Source organism: Haliaeetus albicilla, chromosome 10, assembly GCF_947461875.1.
Source record: "Haliaeetus albicilla chromosome 10, bHalAlb1.1, whole genome shotgun sequence".
NCBI classification, from domain to species: domain Eukaryota; kingdom Metazoa; phylum Chordata; class Aves; order Accipitriformes; family Accipitridae; genus Haliaeetus; species Haliaeetus albicilla.
The window spans coordinates 27,693,380-27,716,721 of NC_091492.1; the positions used below are offsets into that span (position 1 = coordinate 27,693,380).

Consider the following 23,342-nt stretch of genomic DNA (forward strand, 5'->3'; position numbering starts at 1 on the left):
CTACAGCTCCCAGCAACCCCCCGCGCGGCAGGCCGGGCCCCGATTGGCTCAGTTCGTAGCGAGGAGTGGCGGGGCGCGTGCGCGCCGAGCAACGCGGCACCGGCTCCGCGCGGCGAGCGGCGCGGGCTCCACCACCCGTGAGTTCGGACCCCTCCCCTCCGGCTGCCGGGCCCGGCCCGGCGCTCAGGCGCCCCCGCCCCGCCGCCGCCGCCGGCCGGTCGGTCGGTCGGTCGGTCGGTCTTCGCCGCTTCTCCCGGAAGGGCCGTGCAGCCCGTCCGGCCGCGCGGCGCCGCCGGGAACGGGGCTGCAGGGCTCGGGCGGGACGGCAGGGGGCGCTGCGGGGGCGGGGGGCGGTGGTGCGTGCCAGCCGCGCCGGGCGGCAGGGGGCGCTGCGGGTGGCGGCGTTCGCCTCCTCGCTCCGGGCTCCTCCGGGCACACCCCTGCGCCCGCCGCAGCCCCTCGGTCGCCGCCCCCCTGCCCCCACCGATGGTCCCGGTCCCGGTCCCGGTGCGGCGGGGAGGGCGCTGACGGAAAGGGCTTCCGGCAGCTCCACGCCTCGGGATTCCCCGCCGCGGCGGGGTCCCGCCCGCGCTCGGCTCCTCTCCGCTCCCGCCTCGGCCGCGCCGCTGCCCGCAGATGCGGAGCGTGGTTCGCCGGCCCGGCCCCGCCGCCTGAGCGTCCCGGGGCCGGCCCGGAGAGCGGCTCCCCGCCTTCCCGCTGCCGGCGGGGCGGCAAAGGTGGACGGCGGGCCGCGCCGGGCGCCGCTCCCGCTGAAACGGGCGCTGGTTTTTGCGAGGTCCGTCCCCTCCGGCCCGGCCCGGCCCGGCCCGGCCCTGCTGCCTGGCGTCCCTCGGCCGGCGGCCCTGCCTTGCCCTCTCCTCCCTGCCTGCTCTCTCTCCGCCTGACGGACCCCGCGCTGTGGGGGCTGCGCCTGTGGGAGTTTGCGGGCCTTGCCTGCGTTTGTGAACACCTCTGTAAAAAAAGGGACGCAGAAAGTAACTAGGGCGCCAATACGTTTTTATGGCCGATAATGAAATGTAGCAAACTGGTAAAGAGATTTAAAGTAGACTGGATTATACGTGGAGCTGGGTGGCAACCAGCTTAAAACCCCAGATACGCTGGTAAGCCAAGACAGCGGGCAGGCAGGTGAGCGCAGGGGGTCCCAAAGGATGGCAGTGACCCCGGGAAGGCTCATGGACTTACAGTAGCCCCGTGGCACAATGAACACCAATGCTGTTGGAGAAAGCCAGCTATAAAGATGAGTTGGCCGGTGGGTTGTGTTTTTCTTCAGTGGGGAGGAAGGCATGATAGCGCTGTCATTCCCCTGTCCTAACAGGGTAGGTAGATGCCGTTTGCTGCCTTTTCTTGCTGCTGTCTGATAGCAGCTGCTAGGGGTGTGGTGTGTACCTTTGAGTCTGGCAGAGTTTTGTACATTCATTACATATAGGTGTGGCTATTTCATAAATACGGAACCTGCGTGGAAGAGATAGGTGACAACTCGTGAGTTATAACCTATATTAAAGGAATATTCGGCCAAAACACCAGTTTGGCTTGCTGTGTGATAAATCAGTTGGGTGCTTTCAGCATCAAGAAAAGGTACTTAACTTTATAGTTCTTATTTTTCCTGTTTCAGTTTTTCCCTTTGTGTTTGGGGAGCTGCAATGGTTACTGCTTTGTGTGGGGATGCTTTGTCAGAGAGTGCTTCATGTGTGTTTGTGAAATAAAGTATAAACCCTGAAGAGCTCAAGTAAAATTCTGGGAATAAGATTTAACTGTTGTTTTAGAGACAGTAGAGGGAGCACCACATCCTTTTTTAAAAGGAAAAACATCGTCGTTTGCAAAATTCTTAGGGATTTGCATATAAGCCACATGTGCACACTTTGGTTGAAAGTTTTACTTCTTTAAAGGCTGAGAACAGACTTGGACATTAATAGTACGGTGTGTGAATGTTTGTAAATTTTACTTTGCTGTAGTAATTGGGTTTTTTTAAATGTTCTCTTTGAAGTCAACATGTCTCGAGAGTCTGGAAGTGAAGCACAGCAGTCTCAAGGTGCCCAACAGTCACAGAGTGGTACCAGTTCCTCTTCCAGTGGGTCGCAGAGTACTAGTCAGTCTTCCTCAAGTTCTGGGACCCTCAGTTCTTTGGACACTCTTCCCACTCAGGAACTTCCGTCGATCCCTGAGGACCAGGAATCTGAAGAGCTTGTTCCTCAGCCTTGGGGTCGACTCTTTGCACTTGGAAAAGGTTTCAGCAATTGTGGTATGTGTATACTATAAGAAGCCTCTTGATTCATTTGTAGTACCTCAGAAAAGTTTTGAGCAGCTTGGTGGAGAGCAGTGTCTTCTCATTTTCAAATTAAGTACATGCAAATTTAAGTGCAATCTTGCAACTTTTGCAATAATGTTTTATTCCGTACTACGTCCCAGTGTTTATACTAAGTACCGAGATACACAACTTCCATGGACTTAGAGGAATTTGGGGGTATTCATATTCTTTGTTGCTTGCTTCATTTTTCCATTTCATAATTTATTTTGTTTGTGTATCATATGAGTCTCTGCATCGCTGAAGGTGAACTTGAAAACTCTACTATTACTGAAGAGGATAAAATTATTAAAATACTGTACAAGATGTTGATAGCGCTTGGCGCTTTGTCTGAATCAAGACAAATAAACTTGATCATATAGGAAGAATCTTGTCTTTGTTATTCTGCTCACTACCATTTGGCATCATTCTTTAGTGCCACAGTTAATTTCCTGCAATTTTGTGTTCTCTCTCTGCTTTACCTCCTGCTCCTCTACAGACTGCGTGAATGATGAATACTGGTTTGGAAGAGACAAAAGCTGTGATTATAGTTTTTCTAAGCTAGGACTGTCTGAGACTGGCTTCTACCAAAACTATAGCAAGAAGCATTTCCGAATTTTCAGGGTAGGTGCTGAAAAGGTTGACTGTCTTTTTCTGTCTTGGCATAATTGAAAAAGGTTGACTTTGGCAGAGGTGGATCCTAAAGAGATCACAGTTTAAGTACCTTCAGTGTTGAATCCTTTAACAAGACTCTTTGCAATACTCCATTAACGTGGTTTATGAAATAACCTGAGTAATCCGATTTTTCTGAGCTAATGATAGTAAATTTTTATAGTCTGTCATGTCTTTACAGCATAGTAATTTTTTCCCTACTGTTATCTTTCCCATTTTTTTTTTCTCTTTGAGGAAATGGGTCCAAAAAATTCCTATGTTGCCTACATTGAAGACCACAGTGCAAATGGAACTTTTGTTAATAGACAGCTCATTGGAAAAGGGAAGAGGCTTCCACTGACTCACAACTCTGAAATTGCACTGTCTATACAGACTAATAAGGGTAAAATGTACTATAACATAAGTAGGTTCTTCATGTGTTGACCAAGGGGTCGTTTCTGCAGTGATTTGAATATGTTTCTTGCAAGCTGAGCTTCTTCATGAATGCTGTTAAAATACAGCTATGAATTGATGTTTTAGTACTTGCATAAAAATTATCCATATAAAAAAAAAAAAAACTGAAAAAAAGAATATTTAAAAGAAGCTGCATCAGGAACCACCTTACTAGAGTAGAAACTTTTATAGTCATTTTCCTATTTTTGAAACACTTCTGTGCTTCAGTAGCTGTGTATGTGGTGGTGGGAAGAGGGCAAATGGACTATTCAAGGGAAGCTGAAAAAACCCCAGGTACTTAACAGATGCTGCATAATAATTAAAAAACCCTCTTTAAAATTAGCAGCATTGGAGGTTTATTTCTTTGTCTTTGCCCTTCCACTAAGATGCTGTCTTCCTGATTGTCAGTTCTCTTTGTTCCCTGCTGTGACATAGAAATTCTTGCCTATTTTGTCCTTAAATGTAGTGTTAATTGATCAAGCACTATTGTGAAGTTAGTACCAAAGATGTCAGCTTTAGTAAGATCACCTTGCTAACCCATAGCTGATGTCATTGACAGCATCAATTAACTTTTTTAGATATTTATGTTTTTCTTCTAGCAGGCAGCGTTTTCTTAGTTATATTGTTGACTATAAAAGCTCACGAAGCATAGTTGTTTGTTGTAACAAAATTTTAAAGTTAATAACAGGAAAATGATCTCCACTCATCTTCCTAGTGTTTGTATTTTCTGATCTTATGGTGGATGATCAGTTGGTGTTTCCTAGAGAATTCAGAGAGAAATATATCATGTCAAAGACTTTGGGAAGGTAAGCATCCTTCTTTCTGCAGTATTAAGCATTAGTTTTGTAACTGTTTTCAGTACCTTGTGCTTGAATTATTACCAGTGCTAACTGAGCTGCTGTTTAAAAAAAAAAAAAAAAAAAAAAAAAAATTAATAACACCTATGTAAACCTGTTCTTTACAACAGCCTAAACAGGAATTTTGACTTTATTCCTATAATTGGCTTGGGTTTTGTAACCTACCCTTAATTGTGAAACCCAGTTTTTTTTCTCTAGAAAAGAACAAAGTCTGTAGATTCTTAACAAGTTTTTAAATCCTGTATATTAATATACTCAGTTATTGGAAGTAGAAGGAAGAGCTTTATGTCAGAATATAGCTTTCTACAACATCACTGTTGAGGCCTTCAGACAGAAGGGGAAGGAACTGTTTTCAGGAAAAAGGAGAGAGGCTATCTCAAGTGGAGGCTATATTTTTATCTTTTGGAAAAAGATGGTCAGTGAAGAATTTGGAGGAGAATGGTTAAGTGGAAACAAATCTGAGTGCAAATTACAAGGATTTCTTTCTGTAATATAATTGCTACTTAGTAAAAATATAAGTATTGTCTTGCCTGTTCTTCAGATTTGTGCAGTCTGGTGTTGAAAGAACTCTTCACTAGCTTCTCTTCTCTTAAATGAATTTGTGTGGTGGAAATGCTGACAGAGCTTGTCCTTGATATTCACTGGTACCCTTTGTACAGACAGATTAGTCGCTCTACATATTTATTCCTGCATGTTTGGTGGTGGCCCTTGACATCCCTTGCTATTTAAATAGACTTCCTAACTATTGAATGCTTTCTGAGAAAGTTTTGACAACATGCCATATTCAGAAAATTAGAAAGCAGCAGCCTCAAATTGTGTGTAATCCAATGCTTTCATTTCATTTGTCTGTACTTGTTATACAGATTTTTGAAAAGTATTTGTAAGCGTTAACATAGCTGTGCTTTTGTGTTAGTGGTGCCTGTGGAGAAGTCAAACTGGCATTTGAGAAGAGCACTTGTAACAAAGTTGCGGTAAAGATAATCAATAAACGGAAGTTTATGGCAAGTGGTATTAGAGAGACAGTAAGTATTTTTGTTTGTTTGTCTGTCTTTTGGCCATCTTGCAGTGGTCCTGGAATATTTGGTAACCTCTCTGACTCCCCAGCTCTCTTCAGCTAAAGAGGATTTTCTCACTTGATGTCTTCTGTATGTAATTTCAAAATGCCTTTTGATCTTGCAAAATCTATAGAATTCTGCAGAAAATGCTTGCTTTTATTCTTTGACCACATTTCATTGTGTTCGTAATTTAGGACTGCTTGTTAATGTAGTATATACAAAGGATGATGGGGAGTCTTTTGAGGTTTATCTCCTAAAATGCATCAGATAGTCATGTCATAACCAGTGGAGTCTGACCAAAAATTTACAAACTCTGCTAATTTTGTTATATTCTCCATCATAATACTTTTTAATAAAATCATATGAAGCCTTTTGGGAAAGCCTTTTCATGTGTCTAGCCTTGCAGCAGAAGCCTGAATTTGAAGGAGAAGAACAAGCCAAGTGGCTTTACTCCAACATGAGAAAGAGACCCAAGCAACTTCATATCTATTACTCTAATTTTATATAAGGGGATAGGATAAACTTTGAAGAAAAGTACAGTTAAAGGCAAAAGTGCATGGAAGGAGTTATGTAAGTTGTGCTGCTGTGGATTTAACTAAAATTAAATCAAGTTGGATTAACCTTATTAATTTCTTTGTTGAGAAAATGGACATCAGAGCACAGACAGAATATACAGAATCTGTTCAAACTGACAAAGTATTTCATTGGGTACTGTATAGGAAACTACTACTTGATGTGGAAAATATTTTTGTAAAGACAAAAATTCTAAGGTGGGAAGGTAGCTGGCTGAGGAAAGGATGCCAGGAGGCTCCAGTGGAAGTGGAATTAGTTACTAGTGGAAGTTTTGAGAATTTGTCTTGAGACTAGTCTTCTGTACTATTACATTTAGAGATTGTAGCACAAAAAGTGGTAATATATTAATTCAACTCTTTGTCACTGACCCAAAGTCTCTGTTGATGGAAAAGAAGATTGCAGTATCATGTATGAAGAACTGGTACTTTTGTATGCTGGAGTAACAGAAGTTAGATAATGTTTAATAGTGCAAGATTGTATAATTAAAGATCAGCGATAATTTCTGCTATAGTCTACACTTTCCCTAGTTCAGATGAGGAGGTAGATATAGTTATTTGCAGATGAATATGTGACCTCAATGTGATTGAAAGAAAATTGCAAAATGCAATTTTGGAACATTTCTAATAAAGATTAAGAAATGCTGTTATGAATTATAATTATTAAGAAATGCCATTGTACAAAACAGCACTTCATCTGGAATGTTGTATGTGGATTTGATCGTGTGTGTTCAAAGATGATTGATTTGGATTGGAAGAAGAGCAAAAAAAACCTGCTGGGTTGATTTCAAGAGTTGAACCTAGGCCACGGATCAAAAGAATCTGTTTATGTTATCTTGCAAAATAAAGACTAGGAGAAAGTAGCATTTCATTTTAGGGTTGGCCCATATGGAAAGCGTCTTGGAGGGAGGAAAGCTGTTTAAAGGACAATACCGATATATACTTGCCAAGATATTTTTTTTGTGTAGTTTGGAAATTAGTGAAATGACACGCCTGAAACAGTATCTTGCTATAGATAGTGAGGAAGGCACCTGATAAGTTTATGGAAAAAGATTCTATGTTATGGTCACTTAAAGTAGCAAGGGACATGAAACAATGGCTTTTCTGGTACTATCTTTTATTTCTGATGCATCTTATTCCAGAACAGCACTGTCTTACCCAATATGATATTTGATTCTTTTAATAGAACCCAGCTTTTAATATCAATACAGAAATTGAAATTTTGAAGAAAATAGATCATGTGAGTGTTACTGTATGTTTTTATTCCTTTTTGCTACCTACTGTACTTCTCTAGTTCACTGACCTTAGTGTAGTAACTACAGATCAATTGTATCTGTTTAGAAAATACATTAAAGGATGCATATAATTTTTCTTGTAAATAAGTCTGTTGAACACTTTTTTTTCTTCTTTTAAGTATACTAAGTCTTTGCAGATTTGAGGTTTTAAAACCTGGAATAACAGATGTAAATTTGAGAAGAAACTTCACAGGAGAAGTTTCAACCTGAACCAGTGTTGTAGAAATCTGTCCTTGATATATGTTTTTGTAAATACTGCCAGATAACCAAATATAAAGATTAGATTCCACTAGCAATTTTTTGAATTTGTATCTCTTCTTTCCCCTGCATCTCCCCCCACCTCCCTGCCCCACAAACAGCATTTATTTTACTTTTGTTAAGCTTGCATAACTTAATGAACTTTCCCTCACTTCCCAATGTACTGTTGCATATAAAGAAAATATTAAGGGTATGGTAACTCACAACTGGAAAATATAAGGATACTTGTTGAGCTGCATTCACTGCAAGAATTGAATGGTTTTGTGTGTGGAGGTACAGGGGAGAAGACAACAGACTTGAGTATTAAGTGTTTGCCAAAGCCTGGGACACTAGTCAGTTGTGTTAAGTGTTAGTTTAATGGCATGGTTGAAGTCATACTGAAGTAGGAACTTTAGGATGATAAACTGTTGATGATGTCAATTTTTACAAATTATTCTACTTTTTTGTGTGTGTCCCTTCCTGTTCCCTTTTTTATTAGCCTTGCTTAATCAAGATCAAAAACTTCTTTGAAGCAGAGGATTACTACATTGTTTTGGAACTGTAAGTAACTTGTTTGAAAGTAAATGCATAAAATGAAATGTTTTTCACAGCCACAAAGAACATGTATAGTTCTGAAGTCGGGGTGGAGGGGTGGTTGTTTGTTTGGTTTGTTTTGTTTTTCTTTTGCTGGCCTGCACTGTTCTCTGAAACCTCTGTAAAATTAGGAACTAGGATAACCAGGAGAGTAATCCTTCTATGCTTTGAAGGAACTTAATGCATGGATAGTTGCCCACTATGCTGCTGTTGTGGATTGCTGCTACTTTTTTTGATTTTGAGCTTGTAAGAGGAGGCTGATCAAAAATCTAACAACTTCCAGTGAAGACTCAGTAGATCAGGCCTAATTCAGCAGTGCGTGTGCTGCGTTTAGGACATTGCTCACTCATTTTCAGAAATATATTCCTCCTCTCTAGCCAAAATAGCCAAATGTTTTGGTCTCAGTCTTGTCTAATGAGATGAATCTTTTGGAAGTAATATATTGACTTGTTACCTGCATTTGTTTTAGGATGGAAGGAGGAGAATTGTATGACAGAGTGTCAAGGCCAATCAAGATGAAAGAAGCTACCTGCAAGTTGTATTTTTATCAGATGCTGCTGGCTGTAAAGGTACATAATCATGAATTCTACCAAGAAAAATACGGTTATGCATATGAATGTCAGTCAGATTAATTTTTCTGTCATTTGTCACATCTGAAACCTGTGCAAGCAATCAGCACAGCACTCGTAACAAGTTGGTTTAACAAGATTCTTTACCTCAGTGCAGCCAAAGAACATTCACTTACTTATTAAAAACAGGGACTAAAGTAATAATACAGGCTGTGCTCATTGATGGCAGGATTATCATATGAGACTTTTAGTAGTATGTGGGCAAAGAGTCATCAGTGAGGTAGCCTTCAAAAAGATCAGTGATCAGATGCTTTACTATGCACTCCTGAATAAGAATTTCAGTTCAGCAGACAACAGGTTAAGACTACTTTAATAGATCTCAAATACTGAATATTGAGTCCTTAGATAAATTTCTTCTGAATTCATGAAATGGTAAGTGTATTTCATTAATAACTTCTGCAAGATTGTTTTCTACATCAAACTTAATTGTCTGGACCTGAATATGCTTTCGGATCAGTTCTTTTCCTTTTTTCTTTTCATTCAATTTTAGTATCTTGCAACTGCCAAAACCAGCAACATGATAGTTGTTCTGTAGTAGGTATTAATAAATAATAAACCTAGAATTATTTTCCTCATTAATGAGTAAGCTATTGTATTTTTCCCCAATTCTCGCTTTTGGGATGGCCGCTCATATAATAAAAGTGATGTTATTAACTTCGACTTCATAATGATACTATGTCTTCAGATGTAATAAAGAAAAGCTTCCCTTCAGCGTAAATGTGAAGACATCTCTAGTACGTATTTTGTACTACTAGGTAGAGTCAATGTTGTCCCTAGTTTTAACACAGACTTCATTGTATATTAATATATCAGTCATTTATGACTGAATTTTGATTCGTGCTTGCTGTCAAACATTCTCCTAATGAAGCTAGAAGTCTATTCTCAGATTTGGAGCCAGTAGAAGACTGGATAGTAGACTTGCAGGTAGACTTCAGAACTACGCATAAGGGAACAATTCTATATTTGCCTCAAGAAAGTAACTTTTTTCAAAATCCTTTGTATATTTAACCAGACGTTGATATCGTATCTCTTCCTCACTCAGTTTTCCTAGTTCTATCACCAGGTTTTTGAACACTTTTCCAGCCTCCAGCTCTTTGACAACTGAAGTGTTTTTTAAATGTCTGCTATTACTCACCAGTGCGAGGACTCTTGTGGCATGGTGAACTTAGCTGTCTTTGCAAATTGAAATGTGGACTTGCATTTAAGAGGGTATGATCATACAATAATAATGGCTAAAAGAAAGGAGAGAGAGATGGAAAACCAGAATTCCTACAAAGGCAAAATAGAACTTTGGTCTTCCTTAGTTCTGTTGCTTTTACTGAGATGAAGAAAGAAGTATAGCTTCCCAGTGAACGGGAAGAATGGAACGTCTTGCCATGTCTACATACTGTGCTTGCATTGAGATTTGACATTTGAAGCATGATGGTTTCTAAGTTTTTTTTGTTTGGGTTTTGGGGTTTTTTTTTGTTTGCTTGTTTGTTTTGTTTCGTTTGGGGTTTTTGTATCTGTATATATCTAGTATCTTCATGACAATGGAATTATACACCGAGATCTAAAGCCAGAGAACGTACTACTTTCATCTTCTGAAGAGACATGCCTTGTAAAGGTAAAGAAACTTATATTTCTTCTCGTTCATTTAGAAATTTGAGAGTATTCCTTCCCATTCTTCTCAATATTTAGTTACACATAGCAAAAAAAAATTCTATGACTAATTCCATAGTAAGTTTTTTTTCCATAATTTTACTTTTACTTTTGTGGATATTTCAGCCCATACACTTATCTAAGAACAACTGAGAAATGTTGTGATTGTATAGCACTTAATTGAGTACACAACTTCAAATGTTGATAAATTTTTCTTTTTTTTTCAATAAAATTTAAATTCTTGAATTACAGACATTTCCACAAATATCCAGGCTGTATGGTGACAGAGTATTTTTGTTGTTGTTTGGGGTTTTTTTTGGCAGGGTTAGGGTTGGGGGTTTTTCTGTGGGTGGTTTTTTGTGTGTCGTCCCCCCCCCCCCCCCCCCCGATATAGCATTGAATAGATTTGCATGCTAAACTGCTTATTTTTCAAGTAATCTCTTCTAATAAGCTACAATTCCTTTATTCTGTGGTTGTCGATTTACATCCAAATCTGAGAATACTTTTTGCTAGTGGAAAGTGTGATCCTCTGTCATATTTCTCCTTACTCCTCCTCTCCTGTTCTCAGTTGTTGTTTACTGAATAGTTAATGTTTGGGGTAAATTTTGTTCATAGTCATGTACTGGAACTGACTTGGAAGGAAGAAACTTAATGTTACCTCCTGATGTATGTTGACAATATGGTATGTTCTAGTACAATCAATCCTAATATGTAATGTGGTGTTACCATTTTTAAATGCAAGATTACAGATTTTGGACAATCCAAGATTCTTGGAGAAACTTCTCTTATGAAAACATTATGTGGTACTCCCACGTATCTTGCTCCTGAGGTTCTAAATTCACTTGGGACTGCTGGATACAGCCGAGCTGTGGACTGCTGGAGTTTAGGAGTTATTCTTTTTGTATGGTAAGATACTGTGTAGATGCTACCATCATTGGGCAGTCATTGGCATACCTGGCTCGAGACTTGACAACTTCAGTATCTTTATTAGCAAGTGAAAGTGTGTTTTAGAACTTTATACATGTAAAAGATGCTATGATAGCAGATGCTTTAAAATGTGCGATTTTAGTGTTTCATTTTCTATGACAAAATCTGTGTTATTTAACTTGTTTTCTTCTTTTATATAGCTTGTGTGGATATCCACCATTTAATGAGCAAAATACTCAACTCTCTCTGAAAGATCAAATCACTCGTGGAGAATACACATTCATTCCAAAAGAATGGAAGCATGTATCGGACACAGGTATGACTCCATTACAGCGGGCAGCAGAATATCTAACTGTTGTAGTTTTTTGTCTCCCTTTAACTTCCTTTCAGCTGTATGGCACATCGCATGCTGATATGTTTAGTTTTTAAAGTAGTCTCTTAATGTTTTTGTTTTTTTAAGTTCAAAGTTGAAGCATTAGAAAGAGCAGATACATTTTCACTGAAGAGATTTCTTAGTAATATTTAGCTTTATTAACTATAGAAGTATAGAGTTTGTGGGCACATACGTCTATTTTTCCTCTTTTCACTTTTTCTTCTGACTTTATCAAGCTGGTCTACAAACTTTGCCTTGCTCCAAGATTCTTCAAGTGTTGAACCAAAATGCCAGGAACTTAAGCGATATGAGTTAGAATTCCAAGAAAAAAAATGTTAAAAGTAATTTCATGGTGCTATTCTTTGAGCTTAAAATATCAGCCGCATTGTGGAATGAACTATTAAGTTTGGCCCACTCTAAGCTAAGTAGTCTGCAAAAATATTTGAGTTTTTGCATAGCAAACTAAAATGATAGTTACTGTCTGCATGCATTTCTTCTTCAGGACATTTTATATGCACAATATAATTGTAGTATTTGCCTTGGATACTCCTTTGTATGTGCAGAGGAGTTTCAAATAAATGATGTGATCATTCTTTTTCTAATAAACTTACCAAATATAACCCCTTCCTGAATTATTTGAAGCTTATCCAATAATAAGTAAGTCAGACATACGTGAGAATGGAAATTATGTTAAGGTCGTACATAGTCCTAATGGTGTGTTTAACAGAATAATCAGATACAATGAAAAGTAAATCTTGCCAAAATTCCTTTATGGGAGATTTGGAGTCATAAAATATGACATAAATGCTGTATTTTTCACAGTGTCTATTAAGCAGTTTCCTAAGAAAATAAAGTTTATGTGATTATGTTGAGCATACATGTGTATGTCTTGTCTCTAATTTCCTATCTTCCCAGATGGATAATCTGCTTTCCAAGACCCCATAAACCAGGGAACTAAATTAAGCTGTCTTTGCTTGTACACAGTAATACTGAAGCTTTTAGGAAAGTGCTGAACTTCCTGTGCATGCTCAGAACATTAACTGTGGACATGCTCAGTATATCTACTGGTAATTTTGGTATACTGGAAAGTGTTGAATCGTGTGCATGTGAAGGAAAAATGGTTACAGTCTGCAGCCCTCCCTATGCATAGAAAAAAAGAAAAGGGATCTGCCCAGCCAGTATTTTTGGACATTGTTCTGAAGTGTTGTAAGACACATTGTTCCACATAGCTTTGGCATATGTGTATTGCAGAACTTATTTTCAGGTAAAGAATTTATTGATCATATGCCAACCAACTCTTTTTATTATCTTAGCTCTGGATCTTGTGAAGAAGCTGTTAGTAGTGGAACCAAGCAAACGTCTTACAACAGAGGAAGCCTTAGAACATCCTTGGCTTCAGGTAGGAACTGAGTCTTAACTGAAGTACGGCAAAGCTGGGTTGTTCTGGGGATAACTTCTTGATGTAAATTCAAAGGCTGTTCAATAGCCTGAATGCTACACTGTTGATACAGCGTAATTTGCTTCTGCCAAGGAAGCAGGGGAACACTGACTGCTCTGGTCACTAGAGGGGTAATGCGTGCCTGGTCCTGCTTCTGTGGAGAATACTGTAAGAGGGATACAATGATGGGCAATGAGAGCTTCAATTCTTTAGCTTCATGGCAATAACAACTGTTGTCTTAAGTCAGAGCTTAAGTCTGCCTGTCCATAGGTTGTCTCTGACAGTAGCAGCAGAAGAGCAACTGTCATTTGGTGCTTCTAATGGGCATGCACTGCTGCCTGCCTGCCAGCTGGCTATACAATTTCTGCTGGCTGCTGTAAGACCAGAGGGATCCTGCTGCCTACTTACAGAAAGAGGAGAGAGAAAGAAAAGGCCATATGTTTTGTAATTATTTGTTTGTTTTACTGGCATTGTCAATGACACATAGGAAGAGGAGCCATCGTATCCCAACCTATAGGATGACATTATCCCAGATACTGTAGTCACCACTTTCCCATTGGACAGCTGTAAACCAGAGTGACCATCTTGAACAGACTGCTTCCATGTCTCTGTGTTGGAAGCATGATGATCTTGCAGCGCCTTGTTGTGTGTCAAACCTTTGTGGGATGGAGCCTTCTCTTTCTTGCAGCATACAGAACAGAGTTGCTTCTTCGCTCTCCCAGCAAGCAAATGCTGTCTCTGTAGCACATGGATTTTCTTCTTTTCCTGTTCTCCTTGTCTTTTCCTCTTGCAATGGCAACTAGACCCCCTGTTTTTCAATGTGTTTATTTTCTTGGCCCCTGTCCTTGGCAAAGCCTTCATTAGTTCTTACCCCTTTGTATTGCTGCTTTTACATCATGGTACACTTTCTTGGTCCTTCAGTTCCGTGGTCCTTTTCAACTGTTGTTGCTGCTATTTGTAGTTGTGTAGCCTTGCCTGATGTTGTTCAGTGCCTTTTCCCACCCTAAACACATCTTTGCTTGATTTCCCTTTTAATTTGACTTCTCCTTTGCCTTCCACCTTGTCATGAGGTCTCCATATGTAGGTTTTACCTTGCCACATCACACATACACTTCTGCCAGAGAGAAAAAGGAATCAGTAACTTCTTCTTCTTTTCTCCAAAGTGGCCACCCTATCCTTAGTTTTACATCTGTTGCCTTTTCTCTTTATTACCTGGATAATGCATTGTCTATGTGGCTTAATTATGTAAAAGCACTGCAGCTCACATGATTTTGTATACTCTGTCTGCATAGGCTGACGGCATTTCTCAGCCTTGACCAATTTGATTACCTCCTGATGCAGCCTGACCCATGCTAGAACGTGTCTTATTGCTGTGTCAGGACCCTTGGCAACAGCCGTAAGAACTTGTATAGCAGAGCTTTTTGTTCTCTTTGTCTCGTGATCTTTATTACATCATCATATAATAAATGTGGCTCAAAGCAGTTTGGGTCCTTGCCAAATAAGGTAATTCTCAGACTAAATCCACAATATCTCATGGCTGATGCATCTTCAGTAACCTGTATTCAGGTAAGGGAGGACTCAGATTCTATAATTTATCCACCTGTCCAGCTGGAAGAAGGTTTTTCACAGTTTGTGTTCACTATTCTATGGTTATCCCAAGGTTGTTTGACTGTGGATTGTGTTTTATAGGCATTGTAGAGTACTGAAGAGTTCTGTCAAGCTAAACTAGGTCCTGTTCCAGCCTATTGCATTTAGCTGAGTAGTGTGTCAGGACTCTGGCAGCCCTGACATCTCTGGCCTTTCCATCAAAACAGCTGTGTTTTCTTTGTGGGAGGAAGATGAAACTGATTTTGATGTTAAGAGAATCAGACTTCAGTGGTCCTAATGGTAAATACCACCAATGAGCTGCTCATGGTCTCTGCTTGGGAAGACTTGAAATAGGTAGAGCTTGTAAATATCTGCCTGGGTCAACACTGTAGACTAGTGGTTGAGCACAAGCGATAGGTACGGTTCTTTCTACTTCTGTGCCATGCCATCCAGCAAGTTGCAAGTCTGTTGCTCTATTTAATGCTAGCTTTTCTGTCACTAATTCTTTCCCACCAACCAGTTGGCTTCTGCTGGAAGGTGTGGTGCCAGCTCAACAGCAGAGGTTGACAGGCTTCTCTGTCTTTATTTTTGTTGAAGGATACTGGTATTAAGCTGCTCCTCTCCATACTCTGGTCCTACTTCAACAGCCTTTGTATGCCTCCATGACCTGCTCTGAATTTAATGGAAAATCTTGGATCTCTGGAATTTTTTCTCAGAAAATAAAGCCCAGTCTATATCTGTAGCTAGTCTGTGCTTTCAAATTTTCAGTTCCAGCAGAGAGGACTACAAAAAAAGCATGGAGTATTCTGCTGAATACCTTCTTTCAATACAACCAGCAGCTTCTGCATCCTTTCTGAGTCACCTCTTCTTAGAACTCTTTCACATCTGAGAATCAAGATGTGTTTTTTAGAGACCAAGTCTGATTGTGGTTCTGATAGGATGGACCTCCTCCTTTGAGCATTGTAAGAGAGTCCCAGTTCCTCATCTTGTTTGTGTGGGCAGGCAGTGCAGAATCCTGCAGAGTTTGTTTCTGGCAAGCGTCCAGGACTACTGTGTTCTTACTATCATGAGTATGAATAAGTGTCACTGGTTTGGGAACCCTCTGAGCAGGAGGTGGTGGTTTCCCTGCCTCCTGTTACAGTCTAGTTAGGTTTGTGAGAGGTAGTCTTTAGGTAGTCTTTTGTTAATTTTGGCACTCCAGAGGTGACCACTAGCCTTGTGGGCTTTCCTGGATATTTTTGCTTGAGGAGGCTGAAGAAAGTCACCCAGCCTACCTCTGAGCCACTCCATGGGTTCTATTCACTCATGCCGAGCATAATGCTATACATATTCCCCCACTGGGAACTGTGTCTGGTTTCAGATGCTTAGGTAAAGAGCATAAGAAACAGGGTGGAAGCAAGGGAGTATCACTCAGTGCTCAACAGCTGGCAGCTTCCTGAGACAGAAAATGCATTTGGATGACTTTTTAAGTCATTAGCTTGGCCTAATTAAACTGCTGGGCATCAGAAAATTCTTCCTGGCATTCCTGGCTTTTACTACTGTAGTTTGTGTGTAACTTCTACAGTGAGTTTAATCGGATGTAGATTCTTACATTTAGATTATAATTCTGAGCAGGAAATGTTACTGATAAGCCATGCTACGCTGATTATAAGAATTGCTGGTATACGTAATGGGAAAGGGGAAATATATGACAGTGATTTAGACAAGCTAAGAATTTGAGATATTTCAGTATGTAAACTGAATTTGTTAGCATTGAGATTATTTATTCCCTTTACGGACACCTCTTACGGTTATGTTTAATTTCGAAGGCAGGACAAAAAGTTTCAGAAAACATTATACCTGCAAATCCAAATGTCATCTAGCATTCAGATGCCATTCTTTAAACTGTTTCCCTTCATGGGCTGTTACTAAGAGTATCAGTCGTTTATAGGTGATGTCCACTGCCTGCTTGGAAGGCCAACATCCAATATGTTCAGTTTTAGATATCACACACGTTGAATACTACCACCAAAAGAGCTCCTTGAGTCCTGTTACTGTGAGTAGTGAGAAGGAGTTACTGGCTCCCACTCCCTCTTGTGTTGTCTGTAAGTATTGTCTTTAAAAGTTAGTATGGAAAAAAAACAACAGACGCATACTTTATGCATACAGCTAATGCCTGTTAGCCCTCTCTAATGATTTTGGGTCCACTAGGGAATTTTTCAGATGTGAAAAGTAAGCATGTTCTCCAAAAAAACTTAATTTCTCCAGCTTTATTTAAACCAGTGGTGCTTTCAAACTAGTGTTTTAAATACCTGTGCTGTTTACTCCGTTCTTTGCTTAAATTTAAAACTTAGTGGGCTGTTTAAATCTAAGTGGAGATGTCTTACCTGTATTTACCAGGTACTTAATAAAACATTTTTCAAAGGCATATAAACAATTAATTGCTGTTTCTGCCTCTGAAAACTTCACTGGGATCTTCTGAATGGGACAAGATTAGTTTGGTTGCATGCTGAAGAAAAACTCAGATATTTGTTATATAAATGGAAAAATACTTATCTTACCCATCAACTCAAATGGAGCCACAGTCAAAACAGGTGACACTGGAAAAGAAAGACAAGTCCCAGTTCTATATAAAATAAACTGGATGTTCACATCAAAGCCTTTTTGTAGCACTTAAGAACATGTTTAAACCAAAAAAGGAGATACTGCAGTACTCCATAGCTTAGAAGAAGAACCCCTTCCCTTGCCTTTACCCCCAAAAAACAGTTAAAACATTTGAAATCCTTAGGAGCTCAATGATCCTTATTTTTTATTTTCTCTAGCAGTGAGTGTCCCATTCGCTTCTCTTTTGAGTTTCCCAATCTTTGCTGTAATAATGGAACAAAATTATACAACCTGTTAGCTGCAGTTAGTTGTTTAGAATAAATGTCTGGTTTTGGTTCTAGATCAGTTGTTGAGCTGGTGATCACACAGTCACTGTTCAAAGCTCGGCCAAAGGAAATGATCTGTATTAAATCACTATGAGCACCTTATTTCATTTATTCCTGGGAAAGGTTTAAAGACCTTATTTCAGATTTAGAAGTCTGATTTAGGGCTTGCAGGTAATCCATAGCAACCCATTCTAATAAAATTCCTACAGGAGAAATTGCTGAAACTAGAGAATGAGATTTTCTTTTTAAAACGGAGTATGCTATGGCAACTAAATGTCTTGTTTGCACTGATTTCCTGTTCCCTGAGGTTGCCCAGCATATACTAAGAGCACCCTGGTCACTGGCAGCTGAACGTGAATGACATTACATGCTAGCTTTTTCTCTTGAAACATGCCTGACTTTCTGCTAAACTAGCTTCTCTTAAGAGAGGATCTCTGCTGCCCTTCCCTCCTGTGTGCTGTCCTTCCCTCCTCATAATGCTTCTGCAGCCAGGCCTGTTTATGCACAACTGAGACTAATAAGTCCACTTCTTTCACATTGCATCTCTCCCAGACACTTTCCCTCCACTAATGGCAGCTTCTGGCTTATCACTTCGGGTAAATAGAGAATGAACTGTACTATCCAGTGAACTTCTGTAGAGAAATGAATGCTCTATGAATATTAAAATATTTGTTGATAATAATTTGGGTTTTCAAAAGGGAAACTTCACTTCAGTGAAATGCTTGCCCAAATTCTGAGTATTTGCTTTCCAAATGTTTCAATTTACAACCTTTAATATGTTCTGTGGACTTACTTATGTTAAGGATAACTGTGGGATGCTTTTTAAGATAACATTTTGTTTGAAAGTTTGGTGTGTGGGTTTGGGTTTTTTTGTTTGTTTTGTTTTAGGGTATGGGTGTATTAGCTGGTTCTTCTCTACCCACTGCGTACAACAGCTTTGCTTTTGGGGGGCAGGGGTGGTAATGAAAACTACCCAAATTTGGGATACTGATGAAGCTGAGCTAGTGGAAATGAAAATATGCTGTTAGAAAGGGAAGTAATTATGAAAACAGAATGTAAGACTATAAGGAACATACTTGTTTTTCCAAGAGCAATTAACTCTGTTTTGGTGAAAGCAGGCCCCAAGTCCTGATGAGGCCTCTTCTGATAAGGCTGACTAATTAATTACCTGCACAAACTCCTAGCCTGTATGTTCTTTCAATGTTGTTGTACTTTGTTGAATGATACTGCAAGTTCAGTTTAGCTTGACTAGTATTAGCGAAGTAGTTACTGAGGGGAAACTGTTTGTAGAATGAAACAAAAGTATTTTTTCTTACCAGCACTGTATGTAAAACACCTGCTCAAAATTCTACTGTGGGGCACATCAGAATCATACAATCATAGAATGGTTTGGCTTCGAAGGGACCTTTAAAGGTCATCTAGTCCAACCCCCCTGCAATAAGCAGGGACATCTTCAACTAGATCAGGTTGCTCAGAGCCCCATCCAACCTGGCCTTGAACATTTCCAGGGATGGGGCATCTACCACCTCTCTGGGCAACCTGTTCCAGTGTCTCACCACCCTCATGGTAAAAAATTTCTTCCTTATATCTAGTCTGAATCTACCCTCTTTTAGTTTAAAACCATCACCCCTTCTTCTATCGCTACAGGCCCTGTTAAAAAGTCTACCCCATCTTTCTTTTAAGCCCCCTTTAAGTATTGAAAGGCCACAATAAGGTCTCCCCAGAGCCTTCTCTTCTCCAGGCTGAAAAACCCCAAGTCACTCAGCCTTTCCTCATAGGAGAGGTGTTCCATCCCTCTGATCATTTTTCTGGCCCTCCTCTGGACCTGTTCCAATAGGTCCGTGTCGTTCCTGTGCTGAGGACTCCAGAGCTGGATGCAGTACTCCAGGTGGGGTCTCACCAGAGTGGAGTAGAGGGGCAGAATGCCCTCCCTTGACCTGCTGGCCACACTGCTGGTGATGCAGCTCAGGATACGGTTGGCTTTCTGGACTGTGAGCGCCCATTGCCGGCTCTTGTACAGCTTTCCATCCACCACTACCCCCAAGTTCTTCTCTGCAGGGCTGCTCTCAATCCCTTCATCCCCCAGCCTGTATTGATACTGGGGGTTGCCCTGACCCAGGTGCAGGACCTTGCACTTGGCCTTGTGAAGTTCACCTGGGCCCACTTCTTGAGCTTGTCCAGGTCCCTCTGAATGGCATCCTGTCCCTCAGGCATGTCAGCTGCACCACTCAGCTGGGTGTCACCTGCAAAATTGCTGAGGGTGCCCTCGATCCCACTGTCTGTCATTGATGAAGATATTAAACAGTACTGGTCCCAATACGGACCCCTGAGGGACACCACTTGTCACCAGACATTGAGCCATTGACCACTCTTCTCTGGATGTCACCATCCAGCCAGTTCCTTATCCATCGAATAGTCCATCCATCTAATCCATATCTAATTTAGAGAGAAGGATGTTGTGGGGGACCATGTCAAAGACCTTACAGAAGTCCAGATAGATGACATCCGTAGCTCTTACTTTGTCCACTGATATAGTCCCTCCATCACAGAAGGCCACTAGGTTGGTCAGGCAGGACTTGCCCTTGGTGAAGCCATATTAGGAAGGGGGGAGAAGTGGGCAAACCTTCTTTTCTCCTTTATTCATTAATTCTTTAATTGCTGATCTATTACATTAGCCAAAATGTAGGCTTTTCTCCTAAATACTCCATATACTACCTAGAGTTACTGCTTTTTTTCACAGGATGAGGATATGAAGAGTACATTTCAACAGCTACTTGCTCAGACACGTGCCAGTATGAATCCACCACAAACATCAAAAATGGTATGTGTAACAGATTATTTGAAGATTAATACTTGATGCATAGAGAAACTAGATTTCAAAGTAATCCATAATAAGAAAATAAATTAATTTTGAGAACTAAGAGAAATGTTCATTTTGGCTGTAGGTAGCAGTCTGCTAATTATCTCTGCTTTCTGAATAGAAGCAATGGACTTTTGTGCTTTGGCAAGACACTGTGTTTAAATGTATAGAAATAGTCTCCGAGACTTTAAAGGATTATTCATATATTTAAAATTAAATTGTTGAACATGTATGTTTTGATGGATTCAAGTCATGAATGTTTAGTATTCAGGGCAATTTCTCATGTTAGTGAAAGTTTAGAATGGTATTGTGACATTCATTACCAGATGCTAATTAGGAGAATCCTAAAGAGTAGTGGAAGATAAAGCTGGGGCAGTGTCTTACACGAGAAGGATCTATCATTAGATAGATCTTGGTAGGGAAACATTTATTAGTCATGCTGCTTTTTTGGTCCCAGAAAGGAGACTTTATCCAACATCTGTAATTCTGTAGGAAGCAAAACAGTTAGGCTCTGTCTTACGTGATTTCATGTAGCCATCCTGCTGTATCTTTCTTTTAGCCAACCACAAGAAAGCGTCTCCATGAAAGTGAGGAAGAATCTGGCTCTTCTAAGCATGCTGTTCCTTCTACATCATTTCAGAAAATGAGGTGAAAAAAAGAGCAAGTGACTTGTGTTAATTATAGCTTTTTTATGGAAAGCAGAATTTTTATTTAAGAAAAATCTTAATAATGGAATAACTGTTGAAGATGCAATTGCTAAATAAAAATAACTTTGTAAGACTGAAGTGGCTGCTGTGTATGCATGAGAATCTACACAAATAGTCATGTTCCATTTCCTCCAGCTGTCTGACTCAAGGAGGATATCAGAAAAACTCATGAACTAAGTTACTAAAAATTTTTAGGCTGGCTTCATCACCACCTACACTCTTTGTTTCTTCTGTTCCAGTTTCTAGGTTAGGTATGGAAATAATGCTTAGTTTTCACAGATAAGAAAGGAATACTAAGTCTGCTGAGCTTTTGCCTGAAACATAGTATTACCTGACATAAAATGCTGCCCACAGACTTCTGAGGACACTTAGAATATTCACTTCTGATATAAAACTACCAATGAAACTTGAGGTGCCCTGGACTTCAGATAAAGCTAAATACTAAATACTGGGCTGCCGGACTCAACAGTGTTGTGATCTGTAAAGCAGTTGATAGGCTTTCAAAGTGAAAGTTATCATCTGCATGTAGTTTCTAACTGGTCTCTTCTTGAAAAGTGTGTACTATGTTTATTTCCCTTAGGATGGACCGAGTAAAAGGAAACATGATAATGAGTGATGTAAGGAAGATGTGTAAGTTCCTGCCAGAGGAGAACTAGGAATTGAACTGAGAGAAACAATTTTTAATTTGCTTGCCTGTTAAGTGAAAATTTTGGACTGTGTGCCTCTTACTAAAGGATAGTAATTTCATTATTGACTAAAAGGGAGCAATTTAGTAACTTTGTTCTAAAAAATGCATCTTCTGGTTAAAGGCATTTATTGTAAATTGATTTGGAAAGAATACAGCTTAAAGCGTTGTGAAATAAATGAATGTCAAGTGGGAATTAAGACATTGCTGAGTTAGATTCTCCCATATATGCCTATTGCAGAGATCTTGTGTGTTTTGAGATATTTGATATTAACCATTCTTAATGATAAAATGGCGATTCTTGTACATTCCTATTTTTCTTAATGAACCCGATAGAGGAACCTCCATGGGCATCTGGATGAAAAAAAGTACCACTGGTTCAAATCCACTCCAGATACACAGGGGCGATAAAACAGAAGAAATGCATGTCTATCCTCTTATGACATTCCCTTTCTGGTGCACATGTGTGATCGATTGGCACATCCTCAAAGAGTGCTGGTTCTTACTGTAGCTCATCTGAAGTAAAAGGGAATACTCAGCTGCCATTTGCTAGACAAAAGAATCATAAAGGTCTCTGTGTGTTTGGGCTAGGTTTGTGATGTGGTGCACTGCAAAAGCTAATACCTTTGGGATTTGGTTACCAGTGACTTTAAAAAGACCTGCCTCGTTACAGAGAAGATAATTCACTAGCTACTACTTACACTACAAATTAACTGTAATTGGTCTTTAGATAGAAATAGAAAACTTTTATCATTGAATCCTTCATCTTTTTAACATCCCACTATCATTAGATTACATTTTTTAACTGCTTTGGTTGGATCCTTTCCCTGGGCTCTGACTGTGCCCTGCTTTCTAATGAGATCTTAATTTTGAGCTCACTCACTTGAAGTCAACCTTTGAGCTGATGGCCCACGTGTTCATCATTTTATTGCAGAAAGCTTTCTGAAGTTTCAGACCCTTAATGTTTTTTCCATGAGAGAGTAAGTTTGGGAGGTGTTACTAAATTCCTCTAAGGTAAAGTGGCATCCAGTTTTCACTTAGACAAGAAATTGTTATTTCTTTACTATGTACTCTTCACAGCACAAGAGCCTTCAGCATAATATGCTTGACTGTTCATTTCAACAGGCATGGGTCTCCAGCATTTAGAAGGCTTCAGTTTGGATGCTGGTTGTACAAATGCGATGAGGAGGCAAAGGATGAGCCCAGCTGTGCCTGTTAAGAGCGGTGCCATCAGTGACCAGTGTCACTGCCCGAAATCTGCAGAGGTGCGACGTGGAACCCCACTGACCCCTGAGCAGCTGTTGCTGAGGCCGCCGCCGCCTTTGGGAGACGGTCTTCCACCTTCATGGCAGTACAACGATTTTGGAGCTGTGCTCCCCGCGAAGATGGGGCTCGGAAGTGCTCGTGGGGGCCGCGTCAGCTGAAGAGGCAGGCAGCTTGCTTTTTTTGTGTGGCCCTGGTGGAGGCCGGGCTCGCCCCCGGCCCCGCCAGGCCCCCCGAGCGCCCGGACCTCAGGCAGAGAGAGGCGCAGGCTGCCTCGGCGGGAGCGGGGCACAGCAGAACGACCCGCCTC

General features: G+C 40.5%; 1 protein-coding gene and 1 long non-coding RNA gene across 7 annotated transcripts; one reads left to right on the plus strand and one right to left on the minus strand.

Moving 5' to 3' along the window:
• The first annotated feature begins 24 nt into the window (after window positions 1-24).
• Window positions 25-21,165, plus strand: CHEK2 (checkpoint kinase 2). Of its 6 annotated transcripts, XR_011326610.1 has the most exons (16): window positions 1,169-1,270; window positions 2,006-2,260; window positions 2,802-2,926; window positions 3,209-3,356; window positions 4,122-4,212; window positions 5,177-5,285; window positions 7,074-7,127; window positions 7,919-7,980; window positions 8,483-8,582; window positions 10,162-10,248; window positions 11,026-11,189; window positions 11,411-11,526; window positions 12,897-12,982; window positions 16,539-16,692; window positions 20,258-20,338; window positions 20,937-21,081. XR_011326610.1 is itself a non-coding variant. In XM_069794485.1 (15 exons), the coding sequence occupies exons 2-15, from the start codon at window positions 2,011-2,013 to the stop codon at window positions 21,027-21,029; spliced, it is 1,566 nt and encodes a 521-aa protein (XP_069650586.1). In that variant the 5' UTR covers window positions 25-137; window positions 2,006-2,010; the 3' UTR covers window positions 21,030-21,165. The 6 variants fall into 6 exon arrangements, 4 of the variants coding, with proteins under 4 accessions (XP_069650586.1, XP_069650588.1, XP_069650585.1 ...); XM_069794485.1 differs by lacking the exons at window positions 1,169-1,270; window positions 16,539-16,692 and adding an exon at window positions 25-137 and having other exon boundaries at window positions 20,937-21,165; XM_069794487.1 differs by lacking the exons at window positions 1,169-1,270; window positions 16,539-16,692 and adding an exon at window positions 211-1,146 and having other exon boundaries at window positions 20,937-21,165.
• Window positions 13,462-23,307, minus strand: LOC138687431 (uncharacterized). The gene is made up of 2 exons (XR_011326612.1): window positions 23,058-23,307; window positions 13,462-14,135 (listed from the first exon to the last, which is right to left on the minus strand). It is a non-coding gene; the product is annotated as an uncharacterized lncRNA (long non-coding RNA).
• Between the last annotated feature and the right edge of the window lie 35 nt (window positions 23,308-23,342).